Source organism: Lissotriton vulgaris, chromosome 3_1 (genome assembly GCF_964263255.1).
Source record: "Lissotriton vulgaris chromosome 3_1, aLisVul1.2, whole genome shotgun sequence".
NCBI classification, from domain to species: Eukaryota; Metazoa; Chordata; class Amphibia; order Caudata; family Salamandridae; genus Lissotriton; species Lissotriton vulgaris.
This window is the reverse complement of record NC_141689.1, coordinates 1064069971-1064085743: the sequence shown is the minus strand read 5'-3', so window position 1 is coordinate 1064085743 and position 15773 is coordinate 1064069971. Positions and strand designations below refer to the sequence as shown.

Here is a 15773-nt window from a genome sequence, read left to right as displayed (position 1 = left end):
TTTATATATCTTCTTTTTATTTTAGGAAAGACCATATGGCATAGTTGGCCTGAAGCCCAGAATATACCCAGTAAGTAAAAAAAAAAAAACACAGGCAACTAAAGTGTGTTGCCTTTTCTTCCAATAAAATCATATGCTCTTTCTCATGTGTTGCTCCAAACATATGGAACACTATTCCCAAAAATCTCAGACAAGTTTCGTCCCATTTGCTTTCAGAAACTTGATGAAAGAATGCCTCCTGCAAAATTACCTCATTACAATTTAACTCCTCTCTCTCAAGCTCTACCTTATTATGCCCCCCACCTTGCTCTCCCTTTACCTCTGTAATCGTTCTCCGTGATATACAAGACTAAACCCCCTTTTTAGCACAGGCTAATATATCCTTCTATCAAAGTTACCAAAGCCAATAGGTCTTGCCTTTAGAAGCAGCGTGCTAACCTATAGGCTTTGCCGGTGCCTTTCTTTGTTTATTTGATTGTGCCTGGCAGCTGCAACATGCTGTTAGGCCCTGTGCTTTCTTTTTTATTGTTCTGAAGTGGTTTTCCACAATAATTGAACAGGTAAGTAAAGACGGCCAAAGTGGATGTCAGTGCATTATGATGCATGCATCATGTGATTTTTTTTTTTCCTTCTTTCATGAGACAATCAAAATAGTTTAATTAAAAAGTAGCTGTTGTGTGGTTTCATGTGCACCATGCATGAGTCGTGACTCTCCAGAGCCATTTTGTTGGGGGTTTTCTTTTTCTTTACCATTCCAGCGGGGTTGACAGCAATTTTAGAATAGTAAAAGGAAGGGAACGGGAGTGCAAAACTCTATAGCTTATTGCAACCTCAATGCCGTCAAAAAACATGGTGATATGAGCGTGGGAGTGCCAGGAGGCAATGGATGAGCTGGTGACAGGTATATAGTGTATGGGGGCCCTACGGGTACTAAAACAAATGAATGTCAGTGTGTTTGTGACCTACTTTTTTAGGGTGTTCACATCCGCTAAAGGCTATGAGATCATATCCACTCTGATGGACAACCTTGTTTGAATATGCTGAAAGCTAATTAAATCACAATAGCCAGTAGCTCGAAGGGCCTGCCCAAAAGCTCTTTTCTGTATATGCATCTGTATGTATTTGGCTTTGGTTATGTGGCGTTGGTTCCATGATAACAAAAGCTCTAGTCAGACAGCTACAGCTATTGGTAGTCGAAACCTAAAAATAGGATGTGATATATTGAAACCCACACATTGGCAATGCAGTCCTCTTTTACTTACTAGTGAGGTCTTCTCCATGCCTGTAAGAAAATTGAGTTTCTTTTTTACACCGTGCATTTAGAAATCGATGTAAGGCACTGCTACCCCCCCCCCCCCCCCCCCCCCGAGATTTGAAGACACTAGGGCGTACGAAGAGAAAGGGGGAATTAAAGTGGCATAGAGCTGTAGATGGAGAAGTTATAACATCAGAGAGACTGGCAGGAAGACTGCTACAAATATGGACATATGGGAACAACTTAATAGAAGCAATCGTTGGCAACGCCAGTAAATCTCATTTACTCTGATAGTGGTTGTTTTTTTTTAACTTTCCATTTTAAAATGGCTGTTGGACTTGTTGGAATCGTAAAGGAAAACAACCATAATGGCTGTGAATGCAACGTAATGCATGTGTGCATATAGCAGACATCTTGGAATGGTTTGGACTGTTTTACTTTACCATTCTATCATGGTGGATGCTCATTTTAGAAGGGCCGAAACAAACATACAACTATAAAGTGTGCAGTAGCTCAAAAATGTATGTGACTTGGTTTACCGCTACTCTGCGGAAAGCGCGCCAGGACTGCAAAAGATCTGAAAGGCTCTGGCGGCGCAGATATGCGCCTGAGGAGAAACTGAAGTACAGGGGTGCGATAAAATCTTACCACAGACAGATTGCCGAAGCTAAAAAGATCTACTTCGAGCATAGAATAGACCAGGCTGATAACACGAGCCGGGAACTATTCCGAATTGTGAAGGAATTCACAGAGCCAGTGGCGGCCGCTAGGGTTCACTCCCATACTGAGGAGTGGATCAAGCAGCTTGCTGACTTCTTTGTGGACAAGATCCGTAGGATTCAGGACTCTTTCGATCGGGTGGAATCCCTGGAAGTGGCCGCAGCTGTGGAAAGTGATCTGAAGGTCCTTCCATCCGCTGCAGCCGAGCAGGCACCCACTCTTTCGACGTTCCCCCCGTTATCCTGCGAGTCCTCTCTGGAGCTGCTTTCCCGGTTGAAATCTGGATCCCCCTTGGATGCGTGTCCGGCCAAATGCCTGAGCTCGGTGGCACCAGCTATTAACAACTTGCTGAACCCCTTGCTCAACATGTCTCTGAGTTCTGGAGTGGTCCCTAAAGAATGGAAGCATGCTCTTATTCTCCCGCTCATTAAGAAACCTCTGCTCGACCCTTTACAGTGGGCCAACTATAGACCAATCTCCCTCCTTCCTGCTCTGGCGAAGGTGGCGGAGAAACATGTTCAGCTCACTCTTACCACCTTTATAGAGAATAACAAACTGCTGCATGACTCCCAATCTGGTTTCCGTGCTAATTACAGTACGGAGACAGCTCTTGTGGAGGTGACCGACGCCATCAGGGAAACGCTTGATCTTGGGGGAAAGGCTATGTTGGTCTTGCTGGACCTGTCGGCGGCATTCGACACCGTCCCACACGCCGGCCTCCTCCGAAGACTTCGGGAGGTAGGTCTGCGGGGGACGGTGTTGGACTGGTTTCAATCCTTCTTAACCGACCGTCGGCAGGTGATCTGGGCTCCTCCGTTCTCCGCGGAAATGCCTTCGCTAGAGGTGGGGGTGCCTCAAGGATCCATCCTGAGCCCCACCATATTTAACATTTATGTGGCCCCTTTGGCGAAGGTCGCGGAGGCATTTGGAGCCCGGGTCATTTCATACGCTGACGACACCCAGCTCCTGTTTACCTGCAGGAAGGGAGAGGTTTTTAATGGCGACAGAATCAGAGACTGCCTGAGTGCTGTTTTTGCATGGTTTCAGCACCAGAACCTGAAATGTAACTCGGATAAGTCCGAGTTGCTCTTTTTTGGCTGCGCTGAGGACCCTGGCTGGAAATCGTGGTGGCCTTCCGACATGTTCCCCCCTGAGAAACCATCTGCCCAAGTAAAAAATCTGGGTGTGGTATTTGACGACAGTCTATCTTTTCGTCCCCACATCACGGGCCTGGCGGGGAAATGTTTCGGTATCTTGAAGATGGTGAGGAAATTTCTCCCACTGCTTTCCCTTCAATATCGTAAGAACATCGTGCAAGCACTCGTGGGTTCGCGTTTAGATTACGCTAACGCACTTTTCTCTGGTCTGCCTAAATATCTGGTATCCAGATTACAAGTTGTTCAAAACTCGGCGGCCAGAGCCATTTTTGGCCTTCCACGGAGAGCCAGTGCTTCTCTACTGCGCGGCAGGCTGCATTGGCTGTCTATCCCCAGCAGAATTAGTTTCAAGGTCCTCACGTTGGCGTTTAAAGCCCTCCACTGCATTGGCCCAGCTTACCTCAGGAAGCGGATTGTTTTCTACGTTCCCCGGAGGAGTTTGAGATCTGCTGACCTGGCTAAAGTGGAGGTACCAGTGATCAAACGCGTGCGGATGGGAGGCCGGTCTTTCCAGTTTATGGCGGCCAGGTTGTGGAATGAGCTTCCTCTATCACTCCGCAAGGCTAATAATCTTCTGGCCTTTAGAAAGGAGCTCAAGACGCTCCTTTTCTCCGCCTAACCAGTGGGCCTACAGTGTTTCTGCCGCTGGGTTTTTCTTGGTTGTGTTCAGGACTCTCTGCCAAAGCGCCGGGACACCCGATCTGGGTAGCCGTGCGCTCAAGAAATACAGTTCTAACATAACATAACATAACAGGTGACTAGCCCCATCAGTTCTTTGCAGCTACCACTTCACTCTCCTCCACCCCACTCCACTCTGACCCACCCACCCCACTCTACCCCACCCCACTACAACCTCATTCCACTCTCCCCAATCTACCACATTTATCTCTCCCCAAATCTACCCCACTCCACTCTCCCCAAATCTACCCCACTCCACTCTCCCCAATCTACCCCACTCCACTCTCCCCAATCTACCCCTCTCCACCCCAAAATACTACACCCTCCCATGATCTTCCCCATTTCACCCAAACCGCTCTCCCAAAATCAACTCCTTTCCAACAATCTACCCCACTCCACTTAATACCTCAATCTGCCCAATTCCAATCTAACCCACTCCAGTCTATCTCATTCAACCTCAGCCCAATCTACACAACTCCACTCCAATCTACCACACTCAACTCCAGTCTACTCCTCTCCACCCCAGTCTACCCCCTTCACCCCAGTCTACCCCCTTCACCCCAATCTACACCAGGACACACAAATCCACCCCACTACAATCTACACACACTACCTCATTAAGCCTACCCCACCCAGGTCTACCCCAATCGACATCACTTCATTCTCACCCACACCACTTTAATCTACCCCACTCCTCTCTAATCCAGACTTCCCCACTCCAATCTACCCCATTCCAAACCAATCTATCCAAATCTACTCCACTACAATCTATCCCATTGCAATCTGCCCCACCCCAATCTTCCTTTTCCAATCCTATATGTACCCTAATCCACACTCCCACAGTCTACCCCAATCCACTCCACTCCCCCTAATCTACTCCTCTCCCCAATCCTCTCAATCTACCTGTTAGAACTGGGGGTCTCTAGTTGGCAGAGGTAGGTACCACTGTCCAAAGAGGGACCCTTGGTTCTAGTCCGGGTAAGGAGGAAACCCTCTGAGATAACCCCTGCTCACACCCTTGGTAGCTTGGCACGAGCAGTCAAGGCTTATCAAAGGCAATGTGTAAAGTATTTGTACCAACAGTATAACAGTGAAAACACCACAAACTGACTCCACAACAGTTTAAAAAATAAAGGTATTTAATCTAAACTACACAAGACAAAAACGACAAAATCCAACATATGCAGTTCAAGAATATGGTTTCAAAAGAGTTCTTAAAGTTGCGATAAAATAATCCACAGTTGCGTGAAAAGTTCAGAGTTGCGTCACGTTTAGCCAACAGTACCTTTAAATGCGACAAAGTTCCAAAACAGAAGCTAGTGTGGTGGAAAACAAGCGATGCGTCACTCCTCAGACCTTGGGGAGGCGATGCGAAAACTCTGCTGGGTGTTGCGGTAACTCCGGTCTGTATGGGGAGGGATGCAATACCTTGTATGGATTCCGGTGCGGATGTTCCGTAGGTAAAAAGCTTGCAAAAGCACGATGCGATGATCTTTGGGGCCGCGACGATCTCTGGGGCGTCGATGCGCGGGCCAGTGGTGGTCTTACTCTTGCAGCTCCTCAATGCGATGGCTCTGCGACAACACTTGCAGCGACGTGATGCGGTCCGCAAGCAAGCGGTGCGACTATCTCACCAAGCGACAACAGGCTCTGCGACGATACTCGCAGCGATGGTAATCTTCCCGCACCGGACTGGTGCGTCCCGCAAAAAAAAGGATGCGATGACTCTGGCAGCGGCAACAGGCGCTCTGACGATTTCGGCCTTCGTAGCGGCGGGAATTTCCTCGCCTGACTGGGATGCACTCCGCAAGCGAGCGATGCGACAAAACTTGCAGAAAGTCTTTAAAATCTTGGTTTCCAGATTCCCAACACAGGTACAACTTCCAGAGGCACCACAACTGGCCCAAGCACTCTAGGAAGGACATAACTCTCTCAGCAGAGTTCAGGAAAGCTGGGGGTGAAGTACTTTTGTTCCTGCGATTTCTTAACAGGGAGCCAGCTCTTCTCAGGCCCTTGGAGATTCCATCAAGCGAGGGGACACAGCGCAAAGCAAAGTCCTTCCCTTCTACTTGGCAGCAACTCAACAGCAGGTCAGTCCAGCAGAGCAACAGCAGGACAGTCTTCCTTCAGTTTCAGTTTTCTCCTTGGTGGAGGTTCCTTCTTGATTCCAGGATGATCTAATTTCCTGTAGTCAGGGGTCCTGTACTTATACCCCTTAAAGTCTTTGATCCCCTTGTGCAGGAGGGCTCTGAGCCAGGTCTGAACCAGTTCTGGGTGTTCCTTGAGCACTTTGTTTTACTGGCCTCTCCTTTCCTTTCAGGGAGAGGTGCAGGGTTGTCAGACACCCAGCAGGAGGTGGAGCCAGCATTGTGGAAGACAGGCACAGCCCTATTCAGGCCCAGGTGCTATCCCCTCCCACCACTCAAGATGCAGATATTGAGCCTAGGGCTGACTCAGCCAGCCTCCTGCGGGCTCCCAGCCTCTGTCACTCTCAAACCAGACAGTCAATTCACAATCAGGCCAAGACACACAGAAAGGTCAGCCAAGAGAACAGCAACTTTCTAAAAGTGCTGTTCTCAAACACAGGATTTAAAAATAACCTTTCCTAAAAGATGTGCTATTAAATTCTGAGTTCAGGGATACCAGACTTTTATGTCCTATGGGAAGATATGCTGGTAGCCACTGTAGCCAGCATGATAGTCTATGGGACAAGATAGCCTTACAATAGTGAAAAACGAAAATGGCTGTAATTCACTACCAGAGCATGTCACCTGCACAAGTTCATGCTCTACCTTTCACAAACAGTGCTGCAGGCCCACTAGTAGTTGTTATCACCAGCCCTGGCACACTCAGTGCACTTTACTAGGGACTTCTTGGTGACACAAATATGCCAATCATCATAACAATTTACACAGGGAGCACATGCACTTTGACACTGAACAGCAGTGGCAATGTGCCCAAAGCATCTAAACCAGCAAAAAAGAAATCCAGCACAGCATCAAAAATACAGGAGGTAAAGGCGAAAAGATAGGGGGAAAGAACGCCAAAGATGCCAGATCTAACACTACTTAACTCCAATCAATTCCACTCCACTTTGTTTACCCCACTCCACTCTACCCTCTTCGCTCCAATCTACCCCACTCTAATCTACCCCATTCTATCACACTCCACTTCACTCCAACCCAGTCTCCGTCAATCCACTCCACTCAATCCACCCACTGCACTCTAATCTACCCCACTCCGTCCCCAATGTACCCGATCCCACTCTACCTCTCTACCCTACCCCGCTTCAATCTACTCCACTCTAATCTACCAAACTCCACTTCACTCTAACCCACTCCACCCCAGTCTCTGTCAATCCACCCACCCCATTCCAATCTACACAACTCCGTCCTCTTCAACCCACTGTAGTCTATCCCACCCCACTTCAATCTATCCCCTGCTTCAGTGTACTCCACTCTAATTTACCCCAATCTACTCCACTCTACTCTGCCCCACTCTACTATACCCTAGTCTACTCTATCCCGGTCTACTTCTATACCCCACCCATTAACTTTTAGGCAAGCTGAACCGCAGGAGCACTGGTGTACAACCTGGCTAAAACACATTTCCAAAGCCAATAGCTCCTGCATAAGCAAGACCTTCATGGCTTTGCCAATGCTTATTTTTTAAGGATTAAAAATGAAACACAATAAGGTTATTCTAATCACTCCATTGAATATTGATATGAAGGCCCTGTAAAGTCAGTGGCCATGAATGTATACTCACGAAGATGATTTGCACATGTACAAGCTTTATTCGAGATAAATTCTCATAAAAGCACAGAATAAAATTGAACATGACAATAAAAAACATAACAATTGGCAAATACAAGTTCATGTAACATTTGTGCAAGCTCATACAATACCTCTAAAAAAGATTTACATTTATGTCACAATAAATTTGAATATTATAAAACAGTCTAAAAAACATGTTTAAGAGGACCCACACAGATATTGCCGCCTAATTGCCCAGGCCCACCCCAAATATTTGGCCACCCCAATAACTATAGGCTCTTGGGTTGAAGTGCACAAAATTCTCAGTGCCACAGCACTATCGCGTGTCCCGAGGTTCTTGCATACAGGTGTAAGCCATACCCTCCTGGGTGAAGAATAGGCTTTGCAAGCAAATAAAAAATGGCCTAGACTTTCCTCAGCTGTTTCACATGCCGGGCATAGCGTGTTGGTCGACCTTTGCCACCCAGCGGTTAGTTTTTTTAGGGGAATTGAGCCAGATCTAACCTGGAAGAACAGCTTCCTAGACAGTGGGACCGTAATGGTATCCCAGTAGTCTTCCAGAATAGGATGGATTTTAGTCTCCAAGAAGCGACCCGCCATAGAATCCGACCTTACACCTCTCATCAGATTACTGTCCACCCAGTCCCAATATTGTAATTTAAGTGCTTCCTTGCTAGGGAAGACCTCCCCAAGAGGATTGGTCCACAGATTGGAAAACCCAAGATTAAATAGCATGGACCTTAAGTTTTTTGACCACTTTATCTTGTGGAAGTTGTCTTCCCTGATTATTGAGAGGAATCCCTCCGCATATTGCCGAATCTCCGGAGTTGTCCATAGACGTCTCCAGTAGAGAACAGGGCGCAACCTCGCTCTATCTCCAATGGGACGTCTACCCAACTCAAGGAACAATGGCAATAAGGGGGTACTTTGTGGGAGTCCTGCAATCCCTCTGAGAAACTTATTCTCAGATATCTGTAAAGTCGAGAGATTGTCCCAGGCCCATAACTCTGCACCGTATAAGGTCGCGCCTAAGACCTTCGCGTCATATACCATAAGAGCGGGTTTGATCGGTTTCGTCTTGGATTTGCGATGCTCCCCCCGCAATGCTCCTGATAGTTGTTGGTGTTTCAAGGCCGCTTTTTCCAAGTGATGTGACCAACCGGAGCCCTCTGCTATCTGTACCCCTAAATATACAAACTCTTTAACAGTCTCTAACTTACTATTATTCAGGGATACCTTAGGATAAATTTTTCGGCGAGGGGTAAAAGCCGTTAGTTTCGTTTTCCCCACGTTTACTTCCAGGCCATGCTCATTGCAGAAAGAATCAAATATATTTAGTGCCCGTTGTAACCCCGCAGGAGTTTTTGAAATAATCAGGGTGTCGTCAGCGAACATCAGGATGGGGACCCTGGTGTCCGCTAACGATGGAGCGTCTATGCATGCTTTCAACATTTGGTCAACAATCCCATTGATAAATAATGAAAACAGTAAGGGTGCCATGGCGCAGCCTTGTCGGACCCCCCTTTCCACTGGGAAGTCCATAGTTGACTCACCAGTCCCACCCCACTGTACTCTTGCAAAGTTAGATTCATGCAAGCGCATGATCAAGGTAAGAAGTTCAGGGGGAATCCCCAATTTTTGCAGGACCTGCCATAACTTAAACCTGGGGACCAAATCAAACGCCGCCCGTAGGTCGACAAATGCGACGTACAGGCAGCCCTTACTAAGCAAGACCGTCTTCCACCGTAGTATAGTAAAGCGGAAGACCTGGTCAATAGTGCTGGTCGCTCGCCTGAATCCTGCTTGAAATGGTGAGAGAGCATTGTTGTCTTCCACCCAGTCCATGAGTTGATTCGTAACCATCCTCCCCATTACTTTTTGCACGGTTGCTATCAAACTTATGGGCCTGTAATTCGCAGGGAGTGAATGGTCTCCCTTTTTATGAATGGGAATAATAATTGCTCCCTTCCATAACTCAGGAACCACCCCCCCCTTGGCTAGGGCATTTCCTAACAAAAAGATATATTTCGCCCACCTCTTCGTGTCATGTTTAAAAATATCAGAGGGAATCCCGTCTAACCCTGGCGCTCTCCCACATTTTACCGAACTAATAGCATTCTCAACTTCTTTGTGGGTGAACAAATTGTCAGTCGCAAAAACTGGCATTATGCCCTCCCCTGCCCCGGGTTGCATAACTTCAGAGTACTGTGGTCTGAAGTAATCAACCCAGGCTTCTTCGGCTACGTTGTTATCAGGTCTTGCGGGGCAACCTCCTCTGCCCCACTTGATAATTTTCCAGAACAGCCTGGAATCCTTGCTATTAGAAGCCCCTTTTAGCTCAGCCCAGTGGTCTTCGTCCCATTTCCTCTTTGCCTGAGAGATAGCTAATTTGTACGCTTTCCTTGCCGCTCTGATTGCAGCATTATCCCTATTTCTGATAGCTTGGCCTAGGTGCAGTCGTGCGGATTTACACTGGCAATTATACCATCTATCAACGTCCAACTTTTTCTTCCCTTTGTTGGTCTTGGTCAGAAAACATGGTTTTAGGAGGGAAATAGTTTATTGTGGATGTCTGTGATGTCCCTAGCCCCTGGGATTATTGAATCTACCACCTCCATGGCAGAGATTGCATTATCCACCGCTAGATTAATATAGGTCATTGTTTCATTGTTTGCCAGTACCTTTGGCCATTTTAGCCTACGTCCATCATTAGTCATAACTGGGGTCTGGATGTTCCCAGAATGCAAATTTTCAGGTCCAGCATTCCACCACCTATGGGTCACACAGAGGGGATTGTGGTCACTTTCAATTTTAGGATTAATTGCCATGTCAATAACCCCCTGCCACAGTTGGAGACTACATATTACATAATCAATCCTGCTCCTACTAGTGCTATTGTCAAAAGTACAGCCACCCTCTTTATCCCCTGGGGTTCTCCCGTTCAGGGCCCTTAAACCATGCTCCATACAAATAGCATTTATTAACAAGATATCCTTTGTCCACCTTGTAATAGAATTTAAAGTTAAAAGCGGTACTCCCCAAAGATTATCCTCTTCCCTCCCTAAGGGGTCATTTGTACAGTCAAGGGGTTCAAAGGTCCTGTTAAGATCCCCGGCTACTATTACCCTGTTATCTTGCGACTTGGTTTCTAAAGCAGCAGACAACGCCTCTAGAGTGGAGAAGTTGCTTGAATTACTTCCTCTTGCATAAATATTATACAAGTCAATTGAAACCCCCTTTACTGGTGAAATTCTTAACAGTTGCAGGTCACCAATTCCCAAATCCAATATTTTAACAGAGATGCACAGGTTCTGCCTTATCCAGACAGTAAGACCTCCCATGGGTCGACCTCTTCCGCCTTTGGTGGCTGGTATAGAAAAGTTTAAATAGCCACGGAAAAAGACGGGTTCACAGGCCCAAGTTTCTTGAAAACAACATACGTCGAACCCATTGATGAATTCTACCCAGGATGGTGAGGCTAGTTTACTACCCAACCCAGCAACATTCCAGGATAGGAACATACCAGAACTACCCACAATCCCACCAGAATTGCTACTTTTGATACTTGATTGGGGGGCCATTAGATTTTCAACAGTATTGGCAATGTTCACACAAAAGGCATTGGCTGTTGGTATATTTGATTCCCCAACACTGGCATTTGTATTTACCATCCCGTCACCTCCTGCCACAATGAAACTCCCATTCCCAGTTTCCTCAACAAATGTGTTTGTATCCACGATATCATCGTAGTCGTCACAACTCCCTATGGATTTGTTGGTACATCTTCCAATACAACTGTAGGAGTCATACACAGTTTGTCAACAACCCCAGCTCTGGTCCTGCCATCCGACAGGAGGATTATAATTCGTACATGCAGTATAATAATGGAACAGTGGAGGGGGAGCTGTTATAGGGATGGTATGCAAAGGTAGAATGGGTTCATTGAGCAGGCTAGTCAATACACTGGTAGGGCGAGGGTAGAAAAAAGTCAGATCGACAATTCCAATGCCTCCCTTAGATGTACCCCATCCCTGCCTAGTTATCCATCCAGCCACCCTTGGGTCTTGAAAATTCACCACAATACAATCCCCTCCCAGACTTTTAGTTGTGTACCCTAACCAATCTATTCTTCTAACCCCTATGATTAGCTCATCAACGTCTCCGGGAAGGGGACGATTCTCCCTTAACCAGTGCATGATCTTATTTTTAAGCATCTGGAAGGTTTCTCTCTGTCCTTCAGATAAAGGTGGAACATTTATGAGAACAGCTACGTAGGGGAAAGAGTCTGGAGTAAGGTTCATTGGGGGTTTCCTGTGCGGTGGCTTTATCAAGGGTGGAGGGATCGGTTTGGGAACTGAAAAAACAGGGCGGGGTACAGGTTTGTTTAATATCGACTGGTTGTTAGTAGGTTGGGCCGGTGCTATGATTTTGCCCGTTGATGAACATGCATTAACCCCTGGCCCTACTACTGGATTACTTGGAACCACCTGGGTGTTTGTTGATTGTGTAGGTACGATAGTTTTACCCACTGTGGAACATGCCTTAGCCCCTGACCCTGCTGTAGAAGGAGGGACTGGTATTATTGTTGGTTGGAGCACCACAGACTGGGCAGAGTTCGCAGTAGTTTGGGTAATCCCTAGGTGTACCAATTCAGTCGGATTGGAGGTTCTATTTAAAGGTGCACTACCAGACTTAGATGGTACTTGGGGGTTTGTTTGTGGTTTTTTTCCCTTATCTTGTGTTATAATGTTGGTATTGCCCTGCTGCTTGGCACTTACGTCCATCCTAGCGGTCGTTTTTATCAATGATTTTGTGGAAAAAAAGTTGTCTAGCGTTGCCTGCTCAAAGTGGTCTAGGCGGTCAGAAAGCTTAGCAATTCTATCCTCTATTGGGGAAAGAATTGTTCTCAGCAGCTTTTCCAACTCCGGGATCAGGTTTGAAAGCGGTGAAAGCTTATCCTCAGTTGTGGGGCCTGGCTCAGAATCATTGTCCCTAGCTGGTACAGGACTAGCCAATGAAACAGCATTCCCATTTGTTACGCTTTCAGTGCTACAACTTGCTTCAATGATAACCCCTCTAGTACACATAGATTTATGTAGTTTCCTATGCTTTTGAGGGGGTTTCACAACAAGTTTACATTTTCTCGGTGCAGTAGGTCTTTTACGCTTAGAACCATGCTTAAATTGACCCTGGACAGCCTGGGCACCTGAACCAAGGAGCGGCGTAGTGTTAATAACATTCCTACCGGGTGAGACCAAGTCAGTAACATTGTCTTTGTCCACAACATTTGCGGATACCTCAAATTGCTCGTTTACAGATGGGAGGTTTACCGAGGATAATGGTGTTACCAAAGTGGGATATGTTTGGATTGAATGCTTATCTGGAATGTTTTTCAGTAGTTCAATCGAAAGTCTGCGCTCAGCGCGCTTCTCAGCCAGTGTTATTTCTTTGTCTATGGATAAAGATGAACGATTGAAGAAAAACTTATCCAATGGTCCAATTGCCAAAGGGCCAGACTCAACAGGAGGAATTGGCGGAGTGATACTACTAGTGGAGGCAGACATAGCGCCAATATACACCAACAGAAGTACAGTGGTTGAATGTCACTTACTTAGTGGTATGCCGTCGACCAAATATCAGGGGGGTGGCCCAGCCCAGCCTCCTTCGGCCCCGGACGGCCACAGACTGTCCCGCCCTTGTCCCGGGCATCTCCCGGTCGCTCCCGCGCAGCGGTGGAGCAAGCGTTGTTTTTATGAGAGTGGAATTGGTGAAGGGGCGGGGCTTGCAGGGAGAGCGGCCCAGGTGTTTGCTGGCGGGCTATCAGGGACTCCTGGGATATCGAGTCCCTGACTACACTGCTCGCAGCCCTGCAAGACTTACCAGCGCCCTTAGCTCCTACACAGTCTGTCTTCAATGCTCCTCAGGGCCAAACGGCGAAGCGGGACCCGCGGAGCGGGTCCGGCAAGAAGTTGACACAATCCACAAAGAAAGCGCTGCCACACCACAACGGACAGCAGGTAAAGCGACTGTTGGGTCCCACAGAGGCGGTGCAAGCAAGGTCTTTTGAGTTCGTGAGTGAGGGGGCGGGGCTTGCAGGGAGAGCGGCCCAGGTGTTTGCTGGCGGGCTATCAGGGACTCCTGGGATATCGAGTCCCTGACTACACTGCTCGCAGCCCTGCAAGACTTACCAGCGCCCTTAGCTCCTACACAGTCTGACTTCAATGCTCCTCAGGGCCAAACGGCGAAGCGGGACCCACGGAGCGGGTCCGGCAAGAAGTTGACACAATCCACAAAGAAAGCGCTGCCACACCACAACGGACAGCAGGTAAAGCGACTGTTGGGTCCCACAGAGGCGGTGCAAGCAAGGTCTTTTGAGTTCGTGAGTGAGGGGGCGGGGCTTGCAGGGAGAGCGGCCCAGGTGTTTGCTGGCGGGCTATCAGGGACTCCTGGGATATCGAGTCCCTGACTACACTGCTCGCAGCCCTGCAAGACTTACCAGCGCCCTTAGCTCCTACACAATCTGTCTTCAATGCTCCTCAGGGCCAAACGGCAAAGCGGGACCCGCGGAGCGGGTCCGGCAAGAAGTTGACACAATCCACAAAGAAAGCGCTGCCACACCACAACGGACAGCAGGTAAAGCGACTGTTGGGTCGCACATGATTTTTCTACGGCCTTAAGCCTCAGACTCCAAAATCGTCAACAGTGGTGCATCCAATCGGAGAGACAATTCTCACTCACTTTGCCACACATTTCAGTATTGGAAACAACCGAGTTTCGAAAAGCTCTAATGTATAACAGAAAATATCCCAAACAAATACATGTTTGTAAACAGTACAAAAAATGCATCTATTTCAGGAAACACGTTTGCAATCACTGATTCTCCTGCCAGTAAATATGGTGTGATGTAACCATTTTCATAATGAGAATGAAAAAAATGGAATCTGAATCAGACTTTTTTCCATTTCTCTTCTTTTGTTCCTTGATATATCTAACATAAATATTAAAAAACATGTAATCTAGAAATTAAATGGAGTTTAGTTTAGTGGCCTAGCTTTGTGTGTTCTCATTAACGAGTGACCCTACAATTTATCTGTGGATGTATGATGTGTTTTCTGTTTGTTTTTGTTTATAGGGCGATACTGTGATTGAAACAGGGGAAGTCATTCCACCAATGAAAGAAGACGACCATGGACATCATTAGACCAGCCCTGGAACTGTTATTTCACATACCTACTGAATCTCTGTACTGACTAGAAAACCGCTATTTATCATTAAAGACAACTTTGCGAAAAATGTGTATTTTTTTGTAAATTCAGTGTTTTCTTTGCACGTTTTTCAAGCTATCTAAACTTGACATCTCATAGGCCTTCACTTCTGCTACAGAAATCTACCACATAGATGGCAGGGATCCAACTAAACAGTTTATATTGGAAGGATGCGTTAACTGTGATGATATAACAAACTTACAAATTGAGACGAAGTTAAGACGAACATAAATTGAAACAAGCTTTGGTATAAGCCGATAGTACTCCCCAGTGAAACCTATTGGGGTTGTCATAGTTTTTTCCCCGATTTCGACTGACCTCGACATAAGCGTATCCATGGTGGTTGTTTGGTGGGAAAAGTATTGGCAAAGCCAGTAAACTTTACTGAGACTTGTTGACTTTGCCAATGTTTGGTCTTTATTGGGATGTGGCGGTGCAGCCTCCTACACTCTCCACCTGTCATGCCTGTGGGAACATTCACAAACTGCTGCTCATTGACGTCTGCACTGTATAGGTAACAGTTTGGCTCACTCGGAAGGTCGACTCCTGCCCCCACACACTCCAGTGCTGAAGGAAACATTATGTCCCATCCTTTCAAATCTATATACATGCGGTGGCGGCTATCTTGGAATGATTAAAGAAACATTTTAAATTTGCTATCCTCTGATGCAGTATTGGGTGGTCTCACAGTGTTAGTGGACTGGGGTGGAAGCTGGTGTGGCAGGAGTTGATGGGAGGTTTTAATAACAGGTAGAATTGGAGGAAGAGAAAATAATCCCTCAGAGGTGCTGCAGTGCAATGTTTGACATTCGCACTATGAGGATACGTCGCATCCAGTCAAAACAAAGTAAGAACAAAAATGCTGTTGTTTCGGAAAAATGGATGTTTAGTAAGGCAAACCATTGAATAAAGAGCATATAAA

At 46.8% G+C, this 15773-nt stretch overlaps 1 protein-coding gene across 1 annotated transcript in view; it reads left to right on the top strand.

The window, feature by feature from the left end:
- NDUFB6 (NADH:ubiquinone oxidoreductase subunit B6) overlaps window positions 1–14880 on the top strand; it is a 46564-nt gene extending 31684 nt beyond the window's left edge. The window contains exons 3-4 of the mRNA XM_086963101.1: window positions 26–70; window positions 14719–14880. Of these exons, the coding sequence (XP_086819227.1) occupies window positions 26–70; window positions 14719–14787 (114 nt within the window). The 3' untranslated portion in view covers window positions 14788–14880. The remainder of the gene's footprint in view (window positions 1–25; window positions 71–14718) is intronic.
- The last annotated feature ends 893 nt before the right edge of the window (window positions 14881–15773 follow it).